We start from the raw sequence: 23,023 nt of genomic DNA, 5'->3' as shown, positions 1-23,023 counted from the left end.
AATCTGCCATAAACTAGAATTTCAGGTCCTCATCGGTTTGTGGGGTTTGGCCAGCTTGTTCACATCTATTTATGGACAAACCCAGACCAGTCCTATGCTGGGGACACGGGGATTTATGATGGGAAGAGCAGCTGAAGCCATTCCTGTTTTCCTTTCCTATCACCACACAGCCCTGGGCTGCTTTCCCATGGCATCACCAGCCCACAACTGCCAGGGGTGGTGATGGAGTATGTGCTCCCTGCCAGCCCCAATCCAAAATGGGAAGCCCATGGGTCAGAGAACAATGCAGATGCTCCCTGTGGCACAAGAAGTGAGGTCTGGGGGTGTATTTGGGTGCTGCAAAAATCACTCCAGAGCATTGGAAAAAGAAAGCAACACAGAACCTGGATGGAAAGGTGTGTGGGAAAGGAAAAGGTGAGCAGGAATAAGCCAGGAGGGGTTTGGGCTACTGCCAAGGAAACATCATCACTAGATAGGCTTCCTAGAGGCACAGTGGCCAGCCCAGCGAGCACTTCTCCTGGAAAAAGGGACAGGATCCAATCCCATGATACAAAACTCGCTGTTGCCTCAATGCAGGATCCTGGAAAAGCCCCAGTGGGATTTTGGAAAAAATTCCCACCAAGGTGGGGACAGGCATCAGCAACAACAAAACGAGGAGAAATGAAGGGGTTCAACGACTGGGAGGCATTTCAGAACCCACACATGGGTGACAATGAGGATGCTGCAATCCTGGAGGCTGGAAAAACCCAACTGCCTTAAACCCAGCAGAGTGGAAAAACCCCAACCTCCTAAAACCCAGCACTCAGGGAAAGGGTGAAGGGGTTATCACTTGACCCCAGAAATGCCTGCAAACACACCCAAAAAAGAGCAATCCTGAGAGACCCTCTTCTTCAACATCTGCCCTCAACTCCTAATTACCTATAAAAATCTCCCATTTTTTTCCCCTACAAAATAACTCACGCCTCTGCCATGTACACTCACCGAAATTGTTTTGCTTTATTGCATATTGCCATCTTAGAAAATGTACAGTCTCATAACATTACACAGCATTTCCCACTAGCTAGAACTATAACATCCTTACACCTAACAGACTATCTTAGTCACTACGAAGCTAATATGGTCCAAGACATAAACTTTCGTTTACAAATTATTATGGAATTTTTTTTGTTGTTTTGTTTTTGGCATTATTAAAAAAAAAAAAAATCGTCTTTAAAATACACACCCAAGAGAAAAGAGTGGCTACTTACACCAGCACCAATCTAAAAGTAGTTTTCGACAATGGCACATGGAATTACCTGCACACAGCCTTTGTATTTATTTATAGATATAATATTTTTTCTTTTTTCTATTTTTTTTTGAAAGAAAACAAAGAAATGGCAAAGTCAGCCTGATAATCAGGCTGTTGTAAAACAATTAAAAAAAGAAAACAACCCAAGAGGTTTGGAAGGGCAAGAGGAAATCTGTCAGGAAAGGTCCTGATGTGGCACTGGGGTTGCAGAGGCAGGAGCAGGGTGGGTGCTGGCACCCAGGGACCCTGGGAGGAGATCACCCTTTCTGACCCCCACCACCTGTCCAATTAATAAACACGTGTGACCAACCATTCCTTAAACCATCAGAAGCCAAACTTTTTTTTTTAAAACCTTTTTTTTTTCCTTCTTATTTTATATATTTTCAATTCCCCCCATAGTCCATTCCCTCAATTGTATCAGCCCCATTTTTTTTCAGCCATAAATAAAAAATATAAATAGAGGCACTTTAGTTAAGGAATAGTATTATCATTACCTTTTGTCTTTATTTCCCCCTCCTTCTTAAAGCAAAGTGCTTAACTCCACCTTTGAACATAATCTGCAGGTTTTGCAGCTGTTTGGATATGAGGTGCTGGACTTTATTTTTGCACTTACCTGCTTTATTTATTACTGCTTTAAATGCTACTCAGAAAGTCCTTTTTTTTTTCTTTTTTTTTTCTTCTTTTTTTTTTTTTTTTATAATCTACAGTGCGTTAAACGTTGCAACGAAGAAAAGAACAAAATGGTAAAACCACAGCTCTTGACAACTCTGCTTTGAGAGAGATTTCACAGCTTTCACTCAGCACACAGACCCCGCGGCCTTCAGGTGCTTAGAACCATATTTTTTTTTTTTTATACAAATTAGTTTAAACAGCACTTTTGCTATACAGTACATATAGTTAACTGACATCCCATACCCCACCAGTAATACCGATTATCTGACAAAAAAAAAAAAAAAAAAAAGAACAACCAACCTTATTTCAAATAGTGTTAATATCTAGTGCAACAGGGACAAACTCATCTCTCCACAGGAAAAAGAACAAACAAACAAAAAAAAAAAAGATCACAAAAGTATTGGTGGTATAAAAAGGTTTTGTTTTGCTTTCTTAAAAAACATACCAGAAATAAATAAAAGTAAAAAGTAACAGTCCTCTATATACTCAGCATAATTTAAGAATAGAAATGTTAATATGTTAATGATGGTTATTTTTTATTCTCCAATTCTTAATTTTCTAAACCCTTAAATTATTACTCCCTGAGAGCTCTGAATTACTTTTATTATTGGTTTTTTTTGTCTTTTTTTTTCTTTTTTTTTTTTTTTTTTGGACTGACATTTGACAGGTAGTTCGGCTTACAAATTTGCAATGACAGTGAACAGCAAACCAGTCAAAAAAGGACCAGGCTAAGAGACAAGTGTTTCTTGGCATCGCTGCTTCTGTGTGTCCGAGAAAGAAAAAGGAAAAAAGGCAGGTGAAAGCTGGTGGGTTTTACCCCAACCCCTTTGTATTTCAGAGACCTTTGGTCCTGACCCACCTTGACAGAGGATACAGTTTGTCCCATTGAACAGAAAGCAAGAACAAAAGTTACAACGCAAACGTTTATGCTCTTCGTCTCCTCCGAGAACCGAACCTTTCCCACCGCCTTGGGCCAGAAAACGTTGTTTAAGTATAAATACATCAGTGTGGCGTTACAGCAAGAAGCACTTTGGGGTAAAATCTGTCCTTTAGCAAGGTGGCAGCAGGAGGAAAAAGAGCATTTCCCAAGGATGACGGGAAGAGCATCACGGGGAGCGCCCACGGCGCTGAGCTCGGGAACCAGCGCGAACAAACGAACGCACAGATTTGTGAGTTCCTCAGAATCGTCACAACAATGAGATAAAACAAACTAAAAAACAAACAAGCAACGGATTAAAGTTCAGTCAACTTTGCTTTTTTTTCTTTTTTGTTTCCTCATCTTTTCTTCTTTAAACCGCTCGGCTTTGTGTGTGCAAGGCGTCCCCTGCAAATGGCCCGAGGGGGTTCTGAGCAGGAGAGCAGCAGGAGGCAGATTCCCCGTTGGCTTCGGGACCACAGGGACAACCGGCGGCTCCACGGTCACGGCATTGTGCTTGTGCATGGGGAGAACTACTTTTTTTGGAGTGGGGAGGAGACAGTGCTGGCACTCACCACCTTGAGCTGCCCAAGCACCTCCCTCCACACACCCCCCGACCCGACTATGTACACAGTATATACACATAGACACACTCACCCACGGGGGGACGAAGAGCGTGCCACTGTTCCGCCTCGAATCGCAAGGCAGTGTCATGGAAACAAAAACAACAACAAAATAAAAAACCCAACCAAAAAACCAAAACCCACAGCCACTTCAGCGAGACTGACCCGCCTTGTCTTTATAACTGGGTTTTGCTGTCTCTCAGTTCCGTTTCTCAGAAGTTGAGCTTGGTGACGGGCCTCTCGCGGCCGCTCTCCGCCAGCTGGTTGGTGATGCGCTTGCGGTTGCGCTTCAGCTTGGTGAGGTCCTTGTCGAAGACCTCGCCCGAGCGCAGGGCCGACACCAGGTCATCGAACTCGCCGCTCTCCTCCCCGCTCTCCTTCGCCTTCCTCGCCTTGCGCTCCCGCTCCCGCTGCTCCTTCAGCTGCAGGGGGAGAGAAGGCATCTCAGACTCACACAGATGGGTGGTGGGGGTGCCCAGCACACGTGTGGTGATCCCCAAATTTGTGGGATGAGGGTGGTTTCCCACCCCAGTGTTTAGTGTGTGAGAGGTGGTCAGGATTATTGGTAGAACTCGTCCCTGGAAGTGCTCCAATGACAGGTTGGACAAGGCTTGGAGCAATCTTGCCTAGTGGAAGGTGTTCAAGCCCACAGTGAGGGGGTTGGAACTAGAACTAGGTCACTTCCAATCCCAACCATTCTATGATGCTGAGATTCTATGCTACAAGCCATGGGCTGGAGGTCACAGCCTCATGGCTGCTGTTTGTGGGTCACAGCAGCAACAGACAGCACCAGCTCTGCTGCACATTTCAGCTGCAAGACCCCACCAAACCCAAGGTCGTGAATCAAGTAATCAAAAGTGAAAAGCCATTGGGTCTGAAACCACAGAAGCTCCTTGCCAGTCTTCAGTGCTCCCTGTGCCACCCTGACCACCATGGGGACACAAGTGCCATTCCCAAGAGCCCTGGGGGTGCTGCCAGAGTTGCTGGTGTGTGCTCACCTGGGCCTCCATGCGTGCCCGGCGCTCTTCCTCCTCCTTCCTCTTCCTCATGTTCTCATTCTCCTGCTTGGCCTCTGTCACAGCTTGAAGGAACTGGTCAAAGATGCCAAAGAATTCGTCAGGCTGCATTTTATCTGTGTCTTCTCCAAAGTGCTTCACAGCCTTGGAAAACTGGAAGAGAGAGGACAAGGGGTGCATCAGTCTTGGATAAATCCACTGGACTGGTGAAACTTTCAACCTGATGGAGAAGAGTGAAACACTTCCAGCAGCCACAGCACACAGCAGGGCTTTGCCTCATCAAGCCTTGATTTAAACCTGAAATAAATCACCTGATGTGTTACCTGTTGCCCTGCAAGACCTGGATCACCATCAAGCTCCCTCTCCCCATCTCGCCTCTGGCTCTGCTGAGCCTCCCCTGCCCCAGCTCCACTTTATTAACTAAGCAGCAGTAAAAACAAGGAAGCAAAATACTGTGGGACTGAAGACATAAAACTAATAGTAAACACGGCAGGGGAAGGGAAACTTGCACTTTTAAGTTTTTCTTTGAAGTATTTTTGGGGTATTATTTATCATTGCCACATGCTCTGCTATTGAAACCAAATGTGTTGGTGAAACTTCTAAAAGAAGATTTCTGCCCAGGCTCAGGCACAGCCCTGGGCAGGGAAATAGGGAGTTTTCCGGCCTCTTGTGCTGTTTGCACACCATTAATGTGAGGGAGTTGAATGAGGCCATAGCAGAGGTCAGGACAGGACATCTATGATCTGCCAACGTGCCCCAGTCCCCAAGCAGCCCCCAAGTTGTCCTTGGGACTGACACTCTTTGTTCTCACTTCCAGTCTGAAGGAGACTCTTTGTGCAGAGCAAGTTTGTTAAAATTGTGAAGGCACATTCTGGAGATAAGCACACTTAAAAGAAAAGGAAAACAAAATCAAAGCACCAACAGATTTATTAGTTGCTTTGATATTGCAGGGTAGACCAAGAGGAACATTTTTAAAGCCTGCCTGTATGATTTAGTTTTATTTGCAGGGGTGCCCCAGGCTCTTCAAAAGACATTTAGTGCATTTTTATTTCTTTGTTTATTTAAGAGACTTAACGCTTCAAGATGCAGGGAGGAATCTGAGAAGTGCCACTATATAAGTCAATATAATTGAGGTTAATCTTGCTGATTTTAATCAAGATATTACAATTCTCTGCCATCTTATAAAAGATGCTGGTGGGGGAGGGAATGCTGAAAATGCTCTCCTCATGTGATATAAAGTTTATAAAATGGGGATGTTTCTGCTTTCCTAAGAGAAAACAGGAACACAACTTGAATCTGGACATGTGTTTAAAAAGCAAAGAGCTGGAGCACTCCACAGAGCCCATCCCTTCCAACAACCATGGAAAACTGCTTCAGAGTGGGGATGCTGGGGACCACAACCAGACCTTCTCCTCCAGATCCAGGCAAGTCAGCAGAAGATGATACAGTTTGTAGAGCATTTGTCACCAGGCCTAACCCAGTGCAGAGAAAATCTCTGCCAGGTTACCATCAACAGGCCAAAAGGGTGGCCTGGGTTAGCCATGGCCTCAGGGAGGACTATCACAATGCCCAGGTCAGAAGAACAATGCCAACTGGACAATGGGCACAGCCAGGGAGGAGGAGGTGAGGCTGAAAAGCTGCTCAGATCTCAAGGACATTGGTGGCATTACCAGCTCTTTTGCTTCCATCAGGAGATCTTCAACATCTGAGAAGCTGAAGCTGGCCAGTGTGATGAACTGGCTGACGACAGACACAAACTTGTCACCTGCTTGCTGAACCTGAGACTTCTGGAAATCCAGCTCCTTTGAGAAAAAAAAAGGTAAGTCTGGTTAGGCCCTGGCTGATGAGGGACACAAATACCATTGGCCTCTGGTAATGTCACTGGGAGTGTGCCTGAATCAGTGCCAGGGGTTCTGCCAGCACCACACCACTGCTGCTCCCCCCACTGTGTGTGACACCCTGGATTACTCTGCCTCAAGTAAGCTTTTAAGCCAAATCCTGCAGGAAAGCTTATGGAAGCAGGATAATTCAGCAAGACAGTGAGTCCTTTGGGATGCCTCCAGCATTTCATCACCTCTCCAGCTGTGCTGCAGAAGTGCTCCCCAACCCTCAGTGGTTTTCTAGCCAAGGGGAGACTCCCCTGCACATCACAGGTCCGCCTTGGGCATCACCACCAGGCTCACTCAGCCTCCCTTGATGCATTAGACATAAACCATGCATGTGCCTAAACACACACGGTAACTTCAGTGCCAAAACAGCCCTAAGAGGACAGGCACACGTGCAGGGCAGGAAGGAAAGGCAAACAGATCTCCAGGATGTGAGATAAAAGCAGCTTTGCTGGGAGCTCCCTGGCCTGCCTCCCCAAGGAGGGATGCAGTGCTGCTCAGAGCCAGGCTGGACTATACTTGATTTAAATGATACTTACAGTCTCCACTGCTCTCAGGCCGCTTCTCAGAGTGTTTATTTCTTTCTCCAGCTCCGTCATGCTGTTGGAAATAGCAGGATGTTAATTTTCAGCTTTTCCCAGCAAAATCTACAGCTCTCCAACCAAATTGACCATGGCTTTCCCACTGAAAAGACTCCAACCCTGCTCACACTTCCTCCTTTTTGCAGATCAGCATGACTCAAGCAGCAAATCAGGCTGACAGCCTCTAAGCTGGGACTATCTCAAAGTGGCTGCAGCTGCCTGTTTCAAAGCAAAGCGCTTTTCTGTATTTTTAATCAAGGGGACTGTGCAGGTTTAGCAAGCTCAGCAGCCTCCAGCCCTCTCCAAGTGAAAGGATGGCTCAGGAAAAGGGCTTTGCTGGGCACAGATTTCCCTCCAGGTCCAGCAGTAGATGGGATCATTATCCCAGGGCATGGAGGACAGTTTTTCAGGGCACCACGGTTGGGTGAGCACCAGGCAAAGCATCCTTCCGAGTTTTCCACAAAGGGAGACAGCCCAAATATAGAGAAATAAAAATAAATCACCACGTCTGGCGCTGGCTTTGTTTACACAAGGCTCAAGCCCCTGATGAGCTTCAAATTCAAGTGCTTATGGGTTTCTACCACTGTGTCTGAAGGGAAGCTTTCTCACAAAGCCTTGGTGACCACAGGCTTGATGCCTTTCCAGGGGTGTCTGTGCGAGGGCTGGGGTCCCTGGAAATGCTGACTCTGGGTCATGGGGCAAGCATTCCTGGCAGGTTTAGTCTGGGAAAATGCAGTTTTGGGAGCCCTGTGCTCCAGCAGTTCATTACCAGTGGTGGGATTGACAGAGGCGGCAATTTCTGCTTCACAGCTGCAGGACTGGGGGGAATTCAGGGTTTTCCAGAGCTTTAGAAACTTTTTGGTTTCACTCTAGATTGGACCAAACCCAAATGTTACATATGGTGTCCAGTTTAGAGTGAAATGATAAAGTTTAGGGGGGTAAAGAAACCCTCTGTGCAGGCGTTTTCTTTCCCATACGTGTGCCTGTGCAACAGCTGCAGATCAGGAGCCTGGGAAAGCCAGAGCCTCCACCAGCATGGAGCGTGTCCTGCTCAGCCATGCCCTCAGCTGATGCCTACAAGCTGAGCACCACACACCTACAGAACCATGTAATATCCTGAGTTGGAAGGGACTGAGGAGCATCTCCAAGTCCAGCTCCTGGCCCTGCACAGGATAACCCCAAGAATCCCATCCTGTTCCTGAGGACATTGTCCAAATGCTTCTGGAGCTCTGTCACAGGCTTGATACTGTGACCATTGCCCTGGGGAGCCTGTTCCAGTGCCCAACCACCTTGTGGCAGAAGAACACTCTTCCTGCACGCCAAGATTTATCCTGTCACTGTGCTCACTCCCAATGGCTCATGATTATTTTACATGTTATCCTTGTTTTGTCCAGCACATATCTTCCCTGGGAAACCACCACTGCTACAAGAGACCTTTGAAGCTTGGAAGACCCTTGAACCACTGTAAACTCCATGTACATTTCACAGCATCATGGAATGGTTTGGGTGGGAAGGGACCTCAAAGCCCATCTAGCTCCAACCCTGCTGCCATGGGACACATTCCACTCTCCCAGGTTGCTCCAAGCCCCATCCAACCTGGCCTGGAACACTTCCAGGGAGGAGGCATCCACAACTTCTCTGGGTAACCTGTTCTAACTGCACTCTGTCTAAAGATGTGCAGTTTCAGCCCCTTTTCATGTCCACAGCTAAAACAAATGGCTGCAGAAACATGTGATCTTTGCTGCTCACATCCCTGAAGCATCAAAGCCCATAAGCTCCTGCTGGAGTTTAAAACCAAAATAGAGCCTCATTGATTTCAGAGGTACTTCAGCACATTCTTGAGGGCTTTGCAGAGCAACAGCAGATTCCTCCTGAACTTAAAGGTTCAGGCTGTGTTTAAGGGCTTTGCTGAACTGGAACAGCCTGTTCCCAACAGGTCACTGGGCAGGGTTAAAAAGCAAACCCCAGAAACTCCATGTTGGTAGAACAAGGGGCAGGCAGGACCTGGATGCAGGTGAGTCCCTCACACAGCTGCCTGGTCCTGCCCATGCTGCAGGCAGAGCCTCCCTGGCACATGAAGATAAACAGCTGCCCTTTATCTGCAGCCACACCGCAACCGCTTCCTCCAGGATTACTTAATGCACCATTAGAAATTAATTAAATGCTTTTGCGGTGAGATAACAACAGGAAGCGGCTGCTGCAAGCAGCTCTCCTCCCCCAAGCTCACAAGTTTAGAGCCTTTGCTCTAAGGGCTGTGATTTAAAGCTGCCAGGTGATGTTTGCTTCTGAGTCCTGGGCTGCTCTGGGTCATGGCATGGGATACAGCCCAGCAGCTGCAGGGCAGGGATACAGCTCCCAGCACCTCTGGCCAGGAGGGTGAGCCAGGGTGAGGTGACATGGAAAAGCAGGCTGAAATGAGGGGAGGGGTGCTCCCAGTGCTGCCCATGTGCCCCCTCAAGGCCTGCTTACTTGACTTTGGCTGCCTGTGGGATGTCTCGCAGCTCCTCGTGCAGGCGGAGGACTTTGGGGTATTTCTTTTCCACGACAGTGATGAGATAGTGCAGCAGGGTGATGTTCCTAGGAGAGAGGGGCAGAGAGGTCAGTGTGGCAGCATCTCTGGAGCTCACTGGTCAGTCAAAACCCCTAGTTAAACCCCAACCCTAGTAATGAACTATTTGAGGATTTCTGCAAGGGTGGTGCTCAATGCCTGTCTGGGGATATGGAATGTGTCTGTCCCATGCACAGCAACAGGGCAGAGCAGCCTGCTCCCTGCAAGCAAAGGTTCTCCACAGGAGGAACCCAGGAGAGGTGACTGGAGCATTACTGCTCTTGTCTCCCACTGTCTTTACTGATAGATGAGACCAGGCAGGTTTGAGACCTGACCCAGCTCCTCTTGCTCTGTGAACAGAGCTCAGCAGGGCAGAGCAAACCAGGCAATGGTTGCATCAGCATGAGAGAGTGGCAGAGGGAGTTCCTGTGGAGAAAAGCCCCTGGAAACAATTTATCTGGCTCTTGGCATTTTCAAAGGGGTTAAAAATGATGGAAGATGATCCTCCTAATCAGCCTTGGCTGCAGTTTAGCCAGCCCAGGAAGGAAAGGCCCCATCAATCGCTGTGCTGATGTGCAGTTTTGCTTTCCTTGAAAGCTGTCCTGCTCAAAAAAGTGCACACTCACATCACTGCATGTGCCAAATTGGGCAGCAGGAGGAGGGGACTGCTCCCACCTACCCACATCCCAGAGGTGATGCTAATGACCCCTGCATTCCCCCAGCACCCCTGGGGCCCATGGAAGTTACCAAGGATAAGGGCTGCTCACTTGTCAATGCTGGACTTGGTGTCTGCAATCTTGTTGAGGCTGGAGATCTTAAACCCGAAGGCATTGCCCCTCTGGCCCTTGTTCATGTAGTTCCCAAAGGCCAGGACCACCTCCAGGAGCTGCTGGAGGCTGCTGCTCTGCAGCACTGCCTTGGAGCCTGCACGGATGGCTGAAAGCAGAGAGGGGTGGGACATTACCCCCTGCCACAACAGCCCACCAGTAACCCCTTTAGTACCCCCAGGAGTGACCAACTCCTTCCCTTCCCATTTCCCTTTCCCTTCCCCTTCCCCCAGGCTCATCCTGGCATAGAGGATGCTCTTCCTGGGAGTGATCCCTGTGCTGGCACAGAGTCCCTTAGCAGCTCTGGTCACTTGCCTTCCACCTTGGGCTTAACCTCTGCAACTCTCTCTGCAAACTTCTTCTTGAAGTAGAGGGACTGCAGCCTTTGCTGATAATGGTTTATCCTGGAAAACAAAGAGGAGGTGCAGGGTGAGCTTCGCTTGCTCCAGGCAAAGCTCTGTTGCTCCACTGCTCACAGCTGTGCTTACAAAGCAGGCTTGGGCCAGGGTGATTAAAAAATAATGACCCCTTTTCTCCCTGAAACTGTGCTGGGATGGGAAAAATTGACAAGTGAAGCTACAGCTGTCCTGGGGTGGATCCCCATGGTTTCTTAAGCACATGCTTAAGCATATCCCCTTAACTCAGCAGGTTTAACAAGTGGATTTTTACACCCTATTGATATGTGAAAGAACAAACAGTTCTTTCACAACCACTCCTAAGCAAAGATGCTGATGAGGTCTGGGCTCCCCATGGGTTTGTGATGAGCTGCAGCTGGAGAGAGGCTCACCTACAACCAGAACTAATGAAACTGGACCTTCTGATCATCAGAATGATGGGCTGGGCTGGGCTGGGCTGGAAAGCCCCTCTCCTGGGCAAGTAAGTGATGGCTCTGCTCATGTCAGTTGTGTTTATGCTAACCAAGATCTCACTTGTATGCACATGGCAGTCTGATTTGAGTCACTTGGACCAAGGACCCACGGGAGACATGCTCACACACAGGGCCATGAGCTGTGCTGTTGCACTAATCAGAGGTGACAAAGACATCACACTCAGTTACAGACCACAAGGCAAAAATTAAAAAGCCGTGCTGGAAATCAAGGAAAACATTTGCATCAGCACATTGTGCTTTCCAAAGCATGAAGGCATGAGAGTCTGTGGCGAAAGAGTCTGTGAAGAAGGAAGGTGACCTGTGATAGAAAAGCTAATTCTGAGCATCACTGAGCCTCGAGGGCTCAGGTCTGAACTTCACAGCTCCATCCTGCCTGCCTCTGACACTCAGCAAGCACACAGCTCATCAGTGCACTTCTCAGGGAGCATTTCTATTTTTGATCTCCCAGTGCAATTGCAAAACTCGCTGACCTTGCCAACAAGTGACTGGCTTGAAGTTCAGCTAAGAAATTCAAAGAGCTCAATGCTCAGTTCAATTTAAATAAGGAGCTTCAAGATTTTAACCCAGCACCTCTAGAGGATGTGCATGCAATAGATAAGGTTATTCATCCCCGAAGACTCCTCAGTTTGAAATGATTGCTACCAGGAGCAGGAAGAAATGACATTTCCTTTCAGTCTCATATAGTCTCAGGAGCCCTGGAGATGAGTCAATCCTGAGGTGAGAAGTGGGACTCATCTACACAGCAGGGCAAAATGTACATACATCAGGCTTGAATATGCATTAGGATGAAAGGGAAAGGAGCACTGTGTTACCATTTTAACAGCACTCCCCACCTGGGCCACAATGAATCATAGAATAGTTTGGGCTGGAAGGGACAGAAAAAACATTTACTTGCAACCCCTCTGCCCTGTAGAGGCACTTTCCACTTGACCAGGTTACATTACAGAATCTCAGAATCATCAAGGTCCAAAGAGACCCTCAGGATCATCTAGTCCCAAAATCCATCTCCCTCTCCCTCGCTCTGTCCAGCTGCTGCTTGTTATAGGAGCACAACCCTGATTTTAGGACCAGAGCACCACAAATGATCCTTGTAATTTAGAGCACCTTGCTTGCCCCCCTGTCTGCTTTGCCCACTCATTTCTTGACATGAAAAACAGTAAGAAAAGAGCTTATTTTCCAAGCAGGCTCCATGAAACAGACACTCCCCCAGTCAGCCTGTGCAGCCACTGCCCAAAATGTGTCCCCTGAGCCACCAACCTGCTCATTTCGAAGAGGAACCGGTCAGCCTTGGCCATGCGGTCCAGCTCATGCTTGTGCTCCTCCAGCAGGTCAATGTCACCCTTTTCAGGAACAAACTTCAGCAGCTGGATAGGAGAGAGCACAGCAGTGGACATGAGGTCCATGCACACATTTTTTCAGGAGTTAAAAAGTGATTTATTTCCTTGAGTCTAACACCTTTTCAGCGTGTACAGACAGTGACCCCAAGGCACGTGTGAAATAAGTGTTATTGCTGTCCCTGTGACCTTCCTCACATTACTCCATCATGTCAGTGTCTCCTGCCTCTGCCCTGCCATCACTCAGCTTTTACAACAAATGAATTAAGTCTGCTCCAAGGAGGTTTCAACATCAGCTCTGTCAGTCAGGGATTCCCATTTGCTGCAACTCAACTTATTAGCAGATGGAAATTTTGTGCAATGAATCCTCCCACATCTCTGCTCAAAGTGCAATTACCAGCTCAGCTTTAAGGACAGGTGAATAATATACTTCCAAAGGGATTCAGAGGGCGTGAAAATGGGATTCCCCTTCTGAGGCTTGCACAGACACTGTCTAACCTTTCAAAAATAAACCACCACTGAGCACAAACTTCAAGCTGCAGCCACAAAAAGGGCTCCACCTCAGGGTCCCAGGGCAGACTTGGGTACAGGAATGGCACATGGGGGTTCATGCTGCTCCCAGAATGCCACATTTGAGCTGCTTTCCTGCTGCTCCAGCCCACCTGGGTGGTTCTTCAACAAGTGGCTGGTAAATAATTTGGGGCCCAGCACACTCAAAGCTGAGTTTTGGCCCCAAATTTGGCAGAGTGTTGTCTCAGCAACACAAAGGAGCACGAGACACGTTGCCCACCTGTTCCAGCATGTCTTTTGGGAGGTCCTCCTGCTCGTCCATGGTCAAAATCGCTCGTTTGATCTCCTCATTGGAGAGTTTCAGCCTGGGAGGTGGAGGGAAAGGAGAGTTATTCCCAGCCCAGCACTCGGGGAAGGCTCAGGAGCCTTTCCTTACACACCTGTGCAACATGAACAGCCAGCAGCAGCATCACAACCAGCTCTATCCAGCATGCTATGAAGGAGGATGTGTGAGAAATGTGGTAGGACCATGCTCTGCCCAAGGCTCAGCACAGCACTGAGCAGCCCTGGCCCTGCTGCCAAACCCCTCCAGCCAATTCCCTCTCCCCACACTGCAGCTGCCATGCCCTATTTCCCTGTTTTACAGGACTTTATGGAAGGATTGTAAGCAGCACATTAAATACCCAACTTTCAGATGTAACTCTTGCCCATAGCAATGTTGCTCCTGCAGTTCCAGCACCCCCAAAGGCCACAGGGCCAGTGAGGTCACATTCCCACTGGCAACAGAGCCCAGCCCAGGCTCAGCACTGCCCCTGAATCCACTGCCACAACCCTTAAGGAAAATCTGGCCAATTTCCACTGCTGCTCTTGGATTTAAACCTTGTCTCTCCCACTTCTCCTGACCACCTTCAGCTGGAGTCTTCCTCTAGGAAAAAATTAGAAAGAAATCCAAAATTTGGACAAGTGGATGTTCAGCATCCCAGGAAACCCATCATTTTGGTTTTCTTTGGAGGGGTGGGGATTCAATGCTCCTGGAAGTGCAAGAAGCTGGAAACCAGCCTCTCTCCCCCACCTTTTTCTTCCTCTACTTCACCTAACAGGAATTGGAGATGCAACCTCAAATTGGAGATTTCCAAACCCACAGACCACTGTGTCACAGCAAGCACCACCAGGCTGGGATCTTTCTGCCAGCAGCCCACACTGAACTGAGGCAACAGAGAGATGGGAAGACACCCTCAGCTCCTCCTTGGGCTGGAGCAGCCATTAATTACAGTTTAATTTGACTCCAAGGAACCGCTCCCTGCAAGGACTTTGATTGCAAAACCACACGTTATTTTTCTTATTCTTTGCATTGCGGTCTATGAAATAATCTAAATTAAATAAAGGGAAAGCCCACGAACTCCTGCAACTCCATTTGCCTACACCCTCCCTCTCGCCTGGCGTGCAGTTGTGGTTAAAGCCATTGCAACAGATCTAGTTTAAAAAAATGTAATTTCCCTGTACTTGCACGCAGTGAAAAACCACAGAGTTGAAAAGACCTGTTTTGAGGAACCCCATGGCCCCAGTATCGGTGATCAGTGCTGCTGGAACACTGGATGTGGCTCAAAGGAATGAGTTGAAACCAGAAACACACCCTACAGCAGGATGTGAGACCTTGGAAGTCAACCTGATCAGCAGATCAAAAAGAAGATCAGGAGCTGACTCGATCACTCTGAGTAATTAAACAAAGAAGGTGTTTTTAACCCCCACATCTCTTCAGGGAGCACACTGAGACTGTGGAGGTGGCTTTTGGAAGCTAAGGCTGATACAGGAAGGGTTCTGGTCTCTAAGGCCAGGGTAACAAGGGCTTGGTTTAGCTTGGAGTATTTTGCCCAAAACTGGAAGTGAAGGATTAGCTTTATTGAGACAGGTGCATCTCACAGACCTGTTAAGTAAATCTTCATTCTTTATGAGTCCATGGTTCTCATCCTGCACTCAGTTCTCTCTCACCCCCTTCCTCAAGAGAGCACCCCAGAGAGGGTCTCTTAATTAAGGAGTGAATTAAAATCTACCTCAGCCAGAGGAGGAAGCTCAAAGATTGCACTGAGCAGCGGCCAAGACACTTGCTGGGGTCATCATACAAGGAACAAATCCAGAATCCTTGGAAAATATCCCCTCTGCTGCTTGGAGGAACAGGCAGCCACATCCTGGGGTCACCTTACAATGGCAGTGGCCAGTATGGGACATGATCTGAGATGGGACATGAAACTGCAGGAGAACTCCTTTTACAGGAATGTTCAGACCACCAACACTGGTCTCCACCCTGATAAAAAGCAGACATTGGCTAGATCTGGGCATTTGGGGATCCCTGGGAGGCAAAAATGCTCCTGGGAGAAGAGGGTGGGCAGGCAGCTACTCCTCATCCATAGCAAACACCTAAAGCACAGAAAAGTACACTGGAGGCTGTGGGAAGATGAGGTGTGACTTTTTTAAGCCCTTACTCACTGAAAGCAAAGTCAACAATAAAAATGCATTTAAAAAGAAAAGAGATTGGGCACGAGGGGAAAAAAAAAACAACCCAACAACTTTTCTCAGGAATCATCCCAAGCCAGTGCCAAGAACAAGAGGCTGCCCCCTGCATCAGCAGGGGCGCCAGAAGAAAACAGCTTCTCAGACAACTCGATGGGAAAGGGGCCAGCAAAAGCTCGAAGCTTATCTATAACCACAATAATTATCATTGTTGGCAGCAGCTGTCGAAGGCGAGCTGTCTGAGAGGAACGGGGTCACAGGACTCGCTGTCACAGGGATTTAGAGGCAGCAGCCCAGAATGCGAGGTGACAGCTCCACAGCCCACCAGCTTTTGTCTGGCCCCGTGGAGGACGTGGTAAGTGTGAAGGGGGAAAACAAAATTCCACGAAGAAAGGGACCATCCCTCCCTTGAAAAGCCACATTCATTTGAAGGGAAAAAAAAAAAAATAAAATGCTTCATGTCACCTCGCCAGGAGAGAGGAATCAAACAAGCCATTCACTGCCAGTGCAAGCTGGAAAAATGATGGAGTGAGGGGTGGGTTTGCAGGGCTAAAAATACACACCCATACACAGGGAGCAAAAGCAAGGGCTTGGTGGGTTCACAGCAAGGCACTGACATCAGCAAAGCAGTTCTCCAAAAAAGCAGGAGAGAAAAGCAAGCCTTAAAAATGTCCTTGTGCTGCATTACAAGCTGGAGGAAAATCCAGTGATCTCACTGCACAGTAATTTCTCCCAAAGCAAGGGAAACAGGCGAAAAAATAAATCTACAGAGGGAGATAAAATATCTCACTGGCCGTAATCTTTCCACGCTGCGAGCCAGACAATGCCTGGTGAGCTCACAAACGTCTGGGCTAAATCAGGGGCTGAGCCTGCAGGTCCTTTTGCATGTGAAAAGCTGCTCAGCCCAGTGGTGGCCATGCAAGTGAGGTGGGACAGCAGCAGCTCAGCTGCCACACCAGTCCCTTTGGAACACTGGGATGAGGGACCCACTGCTTCTGCCCTGCTTTGGGGTGGGCAGAGGGAAAAGGGTTTGCCCAAGTGACACATGGAGTCTGCTGGAGATGCAGGAGCTGGACCTGAGTATGCTAAAAGGATGCTTGGGCTTTATCCCTGTACCAGCTCTGAGACACCTGGCATCAAATCACCCCAAGGGATTTTAGGGAGAGAAGCTCAGTTGTGGTCCTGGGAGAACCATGGGATAAGCTCTAAAGCAGCATCTGGGGCAAGTCACTGCAACTTCAAAGCCACTCATCCCTGCATGAGGATGGGCCTGGGAAAAGCCATATAGAGGCCTGAGGACCACCTTGCAGGGCAAGTCTGATCCTGTTTCTCCCCTAGGAACTGGCCCACAGGGAAAACCAGGCAGGCAGCAACCTCCATCCTGCCCTTTTTGTGGGATTAGTTACTGGCAATTCCTTTCCAGCCAATGCACTCTTGGAAGATGGTGAGATGAAATTGAGACCTTCACTCAGTAAGACGTGCAAGATGCCTTTGAAGTTGAGTGCTTGGGTCTCTCCCCTTCCCACTGAAGGAGTTATTTGTGTGCTTGACTTCCAAATATACCCTTAAACCTCTGGCTGAATCACACCTAAACCCACTCGACGCTCAGCCTACGTTCGCCGGGAGCAGCTCAGCCAGTGCCCCAAATCCCATCGTTTTACTTGCTAATAGCTGCCTGCCACAGACATACTCATTTGCCTGCTGCTTTAAACTCTGCTTTCATCATCATCCTTTTTTATTTGCACTGCTAGGAAGCATGAAAATCCCCAGAAGCAGCCCAGAGCAGAGCCAGCCAAAACCAGGGCAGTTTTACCCCCAAATGGTGCTGCACTCATCGCTCTCACTGCCCACAGGCTGCCAACCACCTCTGGGAGAAGCACCAGGGGCTGAGTTACCCACTCAGGGGTTTTATGTTTTTGCAGACATCAGCCTCTCCAAGCTTTCTAGGGAACGAAATCAGTTGGGCTGCCCAGACAGGGCAGCATCTCCACTTGGAAGAGCCAGAAGGAATCCAGAGTCTGGGAAAACACCGAATTCGGCTGCAAACCCAACCCACCAGCAATGCTGCTACATCCTGGCCAGTCCTGGGTGGCACAGATGCTTCTGTGCCTCCAGACAGCAGAGTGAATATTTTTAAATTTTACTGATGTTGGATTTTTTTTTCCCTGGGTGAGTCAGAAACAAGTGGCATTTTTTGCTGCTCTTTGGGTGTTTTTTTTCCCCAAGTAGCTGACACTGATGGCTCATCCTTTCAGACCACAGCAACCTGGATTCCCTTTTCTCAGGATTCAGTCTGATTGGTGTAGTTTATCTTGCTGAGATAGTTTTTATTATTTTGGCAGCTGTTTGGAGATCAGATTAAATTGCTGGTAGCAGTGCTGAGCCTGCCTGGTAAGGGGTGTGAGGGAGGCTGTCAGACCAGCAGGGCAGCTGTAAGAAGGGGACATCCCCTTCCCAAAATTCCAATGTGGGCAGCAAGGTCCTGGCTGAGTTACTGCTGCTCCCTGCTGATACCCAGCACTTCCCCAGCCCAGAGAGACCCTCTTCAACCACCAGCAAAGAGCAAACAAAACCCAGGCTGGGAAAGGTAAGAGGTGAAATCAACCCCCTTCCACCTTCTTACCTCCTGTGGAAGCTCACTGGGTATCCCAGACCTTTGGGGGCTTTCCAGGGACACCAAATTGCCACGTACCCATTTAATGGCACTGCCCCCGCTCTGGGTCACCCCACCATGAGGATGTAAGGCTATAGCAGGGTTCAGGTGTCACTGGCTCTCCTGCTGCACTGGCTCCTGTCATCAACTCCCTGCTCCAGTGATGAGCAGCACACTCAGGGCAGGGTATTAAGCATCCCCCCACTCTCCAGAGGGCAAGAAAGCATGAACCATACCTGGAGAGTAGGATGTTGCAGTTCTGAGCTCTCCGGCCGTCTATGACAGAGAGCTCCTTGACTTTGTGCCGGGAACTCAAAGTGTCATCGATGGCATCTTCCTTCTACGAGAAAATAAGGAGAAAAGCCTGGAGAAGAGGCCATGGAGCAGCAAGGACATTGAGTACTCTCAGTGTGTTACACAGAGGGCCCCCATGAATCAGGAGTGTCACCAGAGTAAAACCCCTCGCCTGTAAACCCAAACACAGTAAGTCATTTCATAAACCAGAGCTGGCTTTGAAGCCACTGGTTGGAAATGTAAATATTTTCTCAGACAGGGAAGATTTAAAAATCTGCAAACACAGGGGCGCTGCTGAATAAATAAAGGCGGGCTTTCTTAGCATACATACTTGTGATACTTCATTAAACCCTCGCATGGAGTGTTTCATTATGGGCTGCTGCACACACTCAGCATGGCTCACCCCTGCTCCAAACATCTGTGATCACCCTTCATGCATCACTCCTCCCGAGCCAGATAACCAATACTGCTTTTTTCACAAGCAACCAGCAGCTTTTTCAGTGAAATCCTCCCAAAAGAAAAGATTTGAAAGCAGGAATTGGTGTGGCATAAGCACCTGCATCTCCTAAGTGGTTTAAACATGTTACCTTCAGATGAGTAACAATACTGTGGTTGTGGGCAAATGGGCAGACCTATGTAACAGCAGTTTTGTAGGGCTGCTCGAGGAGTTCATGTTGCCCCAGGTTTTAATTTACCATATTGCATATTTTAGTAAGGGTAATCAATTAAAAGCTGGCTATTCAATCCTTCTGGAAGGAACACAATCTGGAGCTGCAAGGTCCTGAACGTTATAGATCCACATTAAATGTCCACGAGCATAGACCTGGCACATGGCCACTGCAAGGGCTGAGAGTGAGCACTGAAATGACTAATTTTTTAATCATTTTCCTGTTTCAGTGAAGAAAACATGCAGACATGAGAAGTGGGAATAGAGGCAGGTGATGGAAAATGAGCCCCAAGTCACCCAGCACCAGCTGCCCCTCTCAGGTGCCTTTCCTGCTCTGACCAAGCAGAGAGCTTCAACCCGTGGGTTTATTTCCATCTTTTGAAAACAAAAACTGCTCAGGGGTAGGAGCTTCTCTGTGTTCAGCTGCATCTAAATATCCAACTCCTGGACTCAGACATTGGGTTTGACCTCAGGTCAGACAGCAGAGAGGGTGGATTCTGCCTTACCAGCCTCCCCAGCATCAACTTTCAAGCTGCTCCTTCTGGGTGATCTTTGCACCTCTTGAATTCGACCCCATTTGTCACACATTAACCCCCTCAGAGGCAGCCACGTGCCCCTGTGTCCCTCTCCCCAGCCCCACATCACACTCCTGCAGGTGCTCACTTACCTGTCTGGAGCTACCATTCACAAAGAAGTCCTACAGCCATAGCAGAAGCATGGAAAAAGGCAGGAAAAACACATGCAGTTCAGTGATCTCAGCAAAATCAGAGGGAGTTGAGGCACAGAGAATGGAAAAGTGCACCACTGGGGGGTTTGGCAGCATGGGGAGGCACTTGGGGGGTGCTGGAATGGCGGAGATGCAGGTGAAAATGTGGGGTACAGGATGTGCAGAAAGGGAGAGCTGATGGAAGAGGAGGCTCCATGAATGGATCAGGCCAAGGTACATTGTGCACAGAGGTGAGGAGGGGACACGGGATGAGGTGGGAGGATTCTGGCCAAGCCCTGCTACTGGCCCAAAGGCACAGCTCTGCTCAGCCTGCCGTGCAGGGAGGAAAATTGCTGGTTCTTGCACATCTGAGGGACTGAGATGTGACTGCCAGGAAAAACAGGGCTTTAAAGTGGAAATAACGAGAGGCGCATCCCGGAGCAAATCTGGCCACAGCAAAACTTTACTATTACACACTTCCCCTCAAGTTCTCATCCTTCTCCTCCTCCCTGCTTCTCCAGGGCTCAGCAGCCTGGCCAAGTGCCACCCCAATGCCCACCAGCACCATGCCCCTCCCAAGACCTGGCTGTCCTGCTGGGCTCCCCCCAACAGACTGGAAGCAGGTGCAGTAAAGCTGGCACCACACACATGTGCACACACACAAAGGAGTTTTCCTTCCCCGTTCCCTTGGCTGAGCTGTGCTGATCAAGAGTCTGGTGGCTAAAAAGTCTCTGGTTCAGTTAAGGCTAAGGATCAATGTTTCACTCATCAATCTCTTCCCCTAAGTCTCCTTGGTGGGACAGGCACAGAACACACCCACAAGCTGCAAAGGTATTTTTATCTTTGTTTAACTGATCCCTAATTAGGAGCTCTTCCTTCCATTTCAACCCTCAGATCTGCCCCATGATGCTCAGACTTGCCCCAGGCTGCTGGAGAGGGAGAAGGACATGGTGGGACTTTCTTTGCAGTCCCCTGCTCTAGGGGAGGAAGGGCTCCTCATGCATTAAGGCCTAGAAAAGGTTCACTACAAAAACCCTCCCTCCCTGCCTCAAACCTGCCCCTTTCCCTGCCAGGAAACGTGATCCAGGCTCTGCTGCAGGATGGTGTAAGTTTTAAATGTGCTCTCACCATCCCCACAAACAATTCCCAGCCCTGCTGTCCCTGGCCCCTGTGCAGGTCACTCTCCCTTGCACGGAGGAGCTGGAGGCTTTACTTCCTTCATCCTTTTTTGGGAGATGAATTCTTTCCCAGCTCACTGCTAAGCCCCTGGTTCAACAACACAATATATTTTCCACTTGGCCCTGACTCTTGTACATCACTCACCGCTGCAGGACCTGCCAGGACTGCCCTGGCTGTGTCACTGCTACTTATCAACACCACTCCCAGCCTCTATCCCCATGAAGACTCCCAAGACATCCCTGACAGAGGCACAAAGCCCTGTGTAGCCTAAGCCCTGATGGTCCTGGACTTGCCTTTCTCCATCACTACATGCACACCCTTACAGAGCTACTGCCAATTCTGCTGCCACAGCCAAAAACTCCTGTTTTGGAGTGTAAATGCTGGTATTCTGTACAGCTGCAGGGCTGAGACCTTCTCTGGGGACAGGGACATCTGCAGAGCCTCAGCTGGGAGGATACAGGTTCTCCCAAAAGCTTCATGCATTGTGAAGCAGGGATGCTCCCAGGCTGAGCCCCAGGAAACCCAGAGGGTTCCTGCCCTCCCCACATCGAAAGGGCCTTTCCCAAAAGCTGCAGAGCTCACTTAATAGCCTGCATTTACATCCCAGCCTGTGATGTGGGAAAAACATTTAAAGAGATGCTTAAAAATAAGTACATGGTTAAGCCTGGGGTCTGTGCAGCATTCAGGGATTCCCAGGAGCTCTGGCAACAAAACCAGACAAATCCCAGCAAAGGCAGCCCCACAGGAGCCACCCTGGGGTCCTCAGAGAGCTCTGTGCACTGCACACTCCTCTGCCTGCTGTCCCTGAGTCCTGCTGGGGCACTGCCACAGGGATGCACCACTTGGCCATTCATTTTCAGAGCCCTGGTTTGTTTGGGGGCATGGGCAGACAGACAGCCCCTGATGCTCCATGTCCTGTGGATATTGTGACAGGACAAGTGAGAGGCATGATCACTGAGCAAGTGGCTCAAGACAGGGAACAGGAAGGAGAAAACCCTGCCCCTCCCTTGCATCTTCGTGACAGAAATCAAGTTTTGCTAGAGCTTGAAAATGCTGTGAGTTATTAAACCATTATTATTAGTTCTTTGTGCCTCAGGGACAAGCTGTTCACTCCCCCAGCCCCTCACCATGTACACAGGACCCCGTGGTTTGCATGGATTATAGAATAGCTTGGGCTGAAGGGGTTTAAATATCCTCTAGTCCAACCCCCTGCCATGGGCAGGGAACATTCCACTGGACCAGGCTGCTCAAAGCCCCATCCAGCCTGGAAGACTTCCACTCCTCCTGATCTCACAGAGCACATCTAACCCCACACACTGGAGCCTGCTCTCTCCATCCTGGGACTAACTCTGGGAGCACCCTGGGGACTTCCAGCTAGACAACCACATCCCTCAGGCCCAGGGAGATGTGTCCCATGGCTCCACTCACACAAAATGAACCACAAGGTGAACCACCAGGAACTCGTGCATCATGTCCCCAAGGGCAGCTCCAGCCCCAGCAGCATCTCACAGGTGGGATTTTGTTTTGTCTTTCCCAACTGCTGTTCAGATGCTCTCACAGCATCTTCTGCCAGTCCCACCCCAGCCCTACATTCAGCTCCCTCTTGGTCCTCATCCCATCTGGGGTGTAAACCCATGTCACAGCTCTCCTTGCACCATCTCCCTCTTCCTCCTGGCCCCAAACCTAACCAGCCACTTCACCCAGCAGGACCTCAGCCAAGCCAAATTATTTTTAAATTCCTGCCTGGCAATAATCCGAATCACACCAGGTGACTCATGGGCCCGAGGGCAAACCGTCCTGCTGACACTCAGGTTTCTATTCTTGCTCCTCTTCCATTTCCACTCCTTGTCCTCAGACGTGCCCTCCAGTAGGCATGAGTCAAGCTCAAAAAATGCCAAGGGAAAGAGACATTGCTGTGGTCACCTA

At 49.0% G+C, this 23,023-nt stretch overlaps 1 protein-coding gene across 1 annotated transcript in view; it reads right to left on the bottom strand.

Moving 5' to 3' along the window:
- Positions 1 to 972: 972 nt before the first annotated feature.
- DAAM1 (dishevelled associated activator of morphogenesis 1) overlaps positions 973 to 23,023 on the bottom strand; it is a 91,097-nt gene continuing 69,046 nt past the window's right edge. Inside the window, exons 17-26 of the mRNA XM_083863908.1 lie at positions 18,488 to 18,591; positions 13,371 to 13,455; positions 12,504 to 12,610; positions 10,673 to 10,761; positions 10,298 to 10,466; positions 9,452 to 9,559; positions 6,941 to 7,001; positions 6,186 to 6,317; positions 4,498 to 4,668; positions 973 to 3,921 (exon numbers count right to left, since the gene is read on the bottom strand). Coding sequence (XP_083720034.1) covers positions 3,712 to 3,921; positions 4,498 to 4,668; positions 6,186 to 6,317; positions 6,941 to 7,001; positions 9,452 to 9,559; positions 10,298 to 10,466; positions 10,673 to 10,761; positions 12,504 to 12,610; positions 13,371 to 13,455; positions 18,488 to 18,591 — 1,236 coding nt within the window. The 3' untranslated portion in view covers positions 973 to 3,711. The remainder of the gene's footprint in view (positions 3,922 to 4,497; positions 4,669 to 6,185; positions 6,318 to 6,940; positions 7,002 to 9,451; positions 9,560 to 10,297; positions 10,467 to 10,672; positions 10,762 to 12,503; positions 12,611 to 13,370; positions 13,456 to 18,487; positions 18,592 to 23,023) is intronic.

This window comes from Zosterops lateralis, assembly GCF_965231275.1.
Source record: "Zosterops lateralis genome assembly, chromosome: 6".
NCBI classification, from domain to species: Eukaryota; Metazoa; Chordata; class Aves; order Passeriformes; family Zosteropidae; genus Zosterops; species Zosterops lateralis.
The sequence above is the reverse complement of the archived record's forward strand: the minus strand, read 5'-3'. Positions and strand labels throughout refer to the sequence as shown.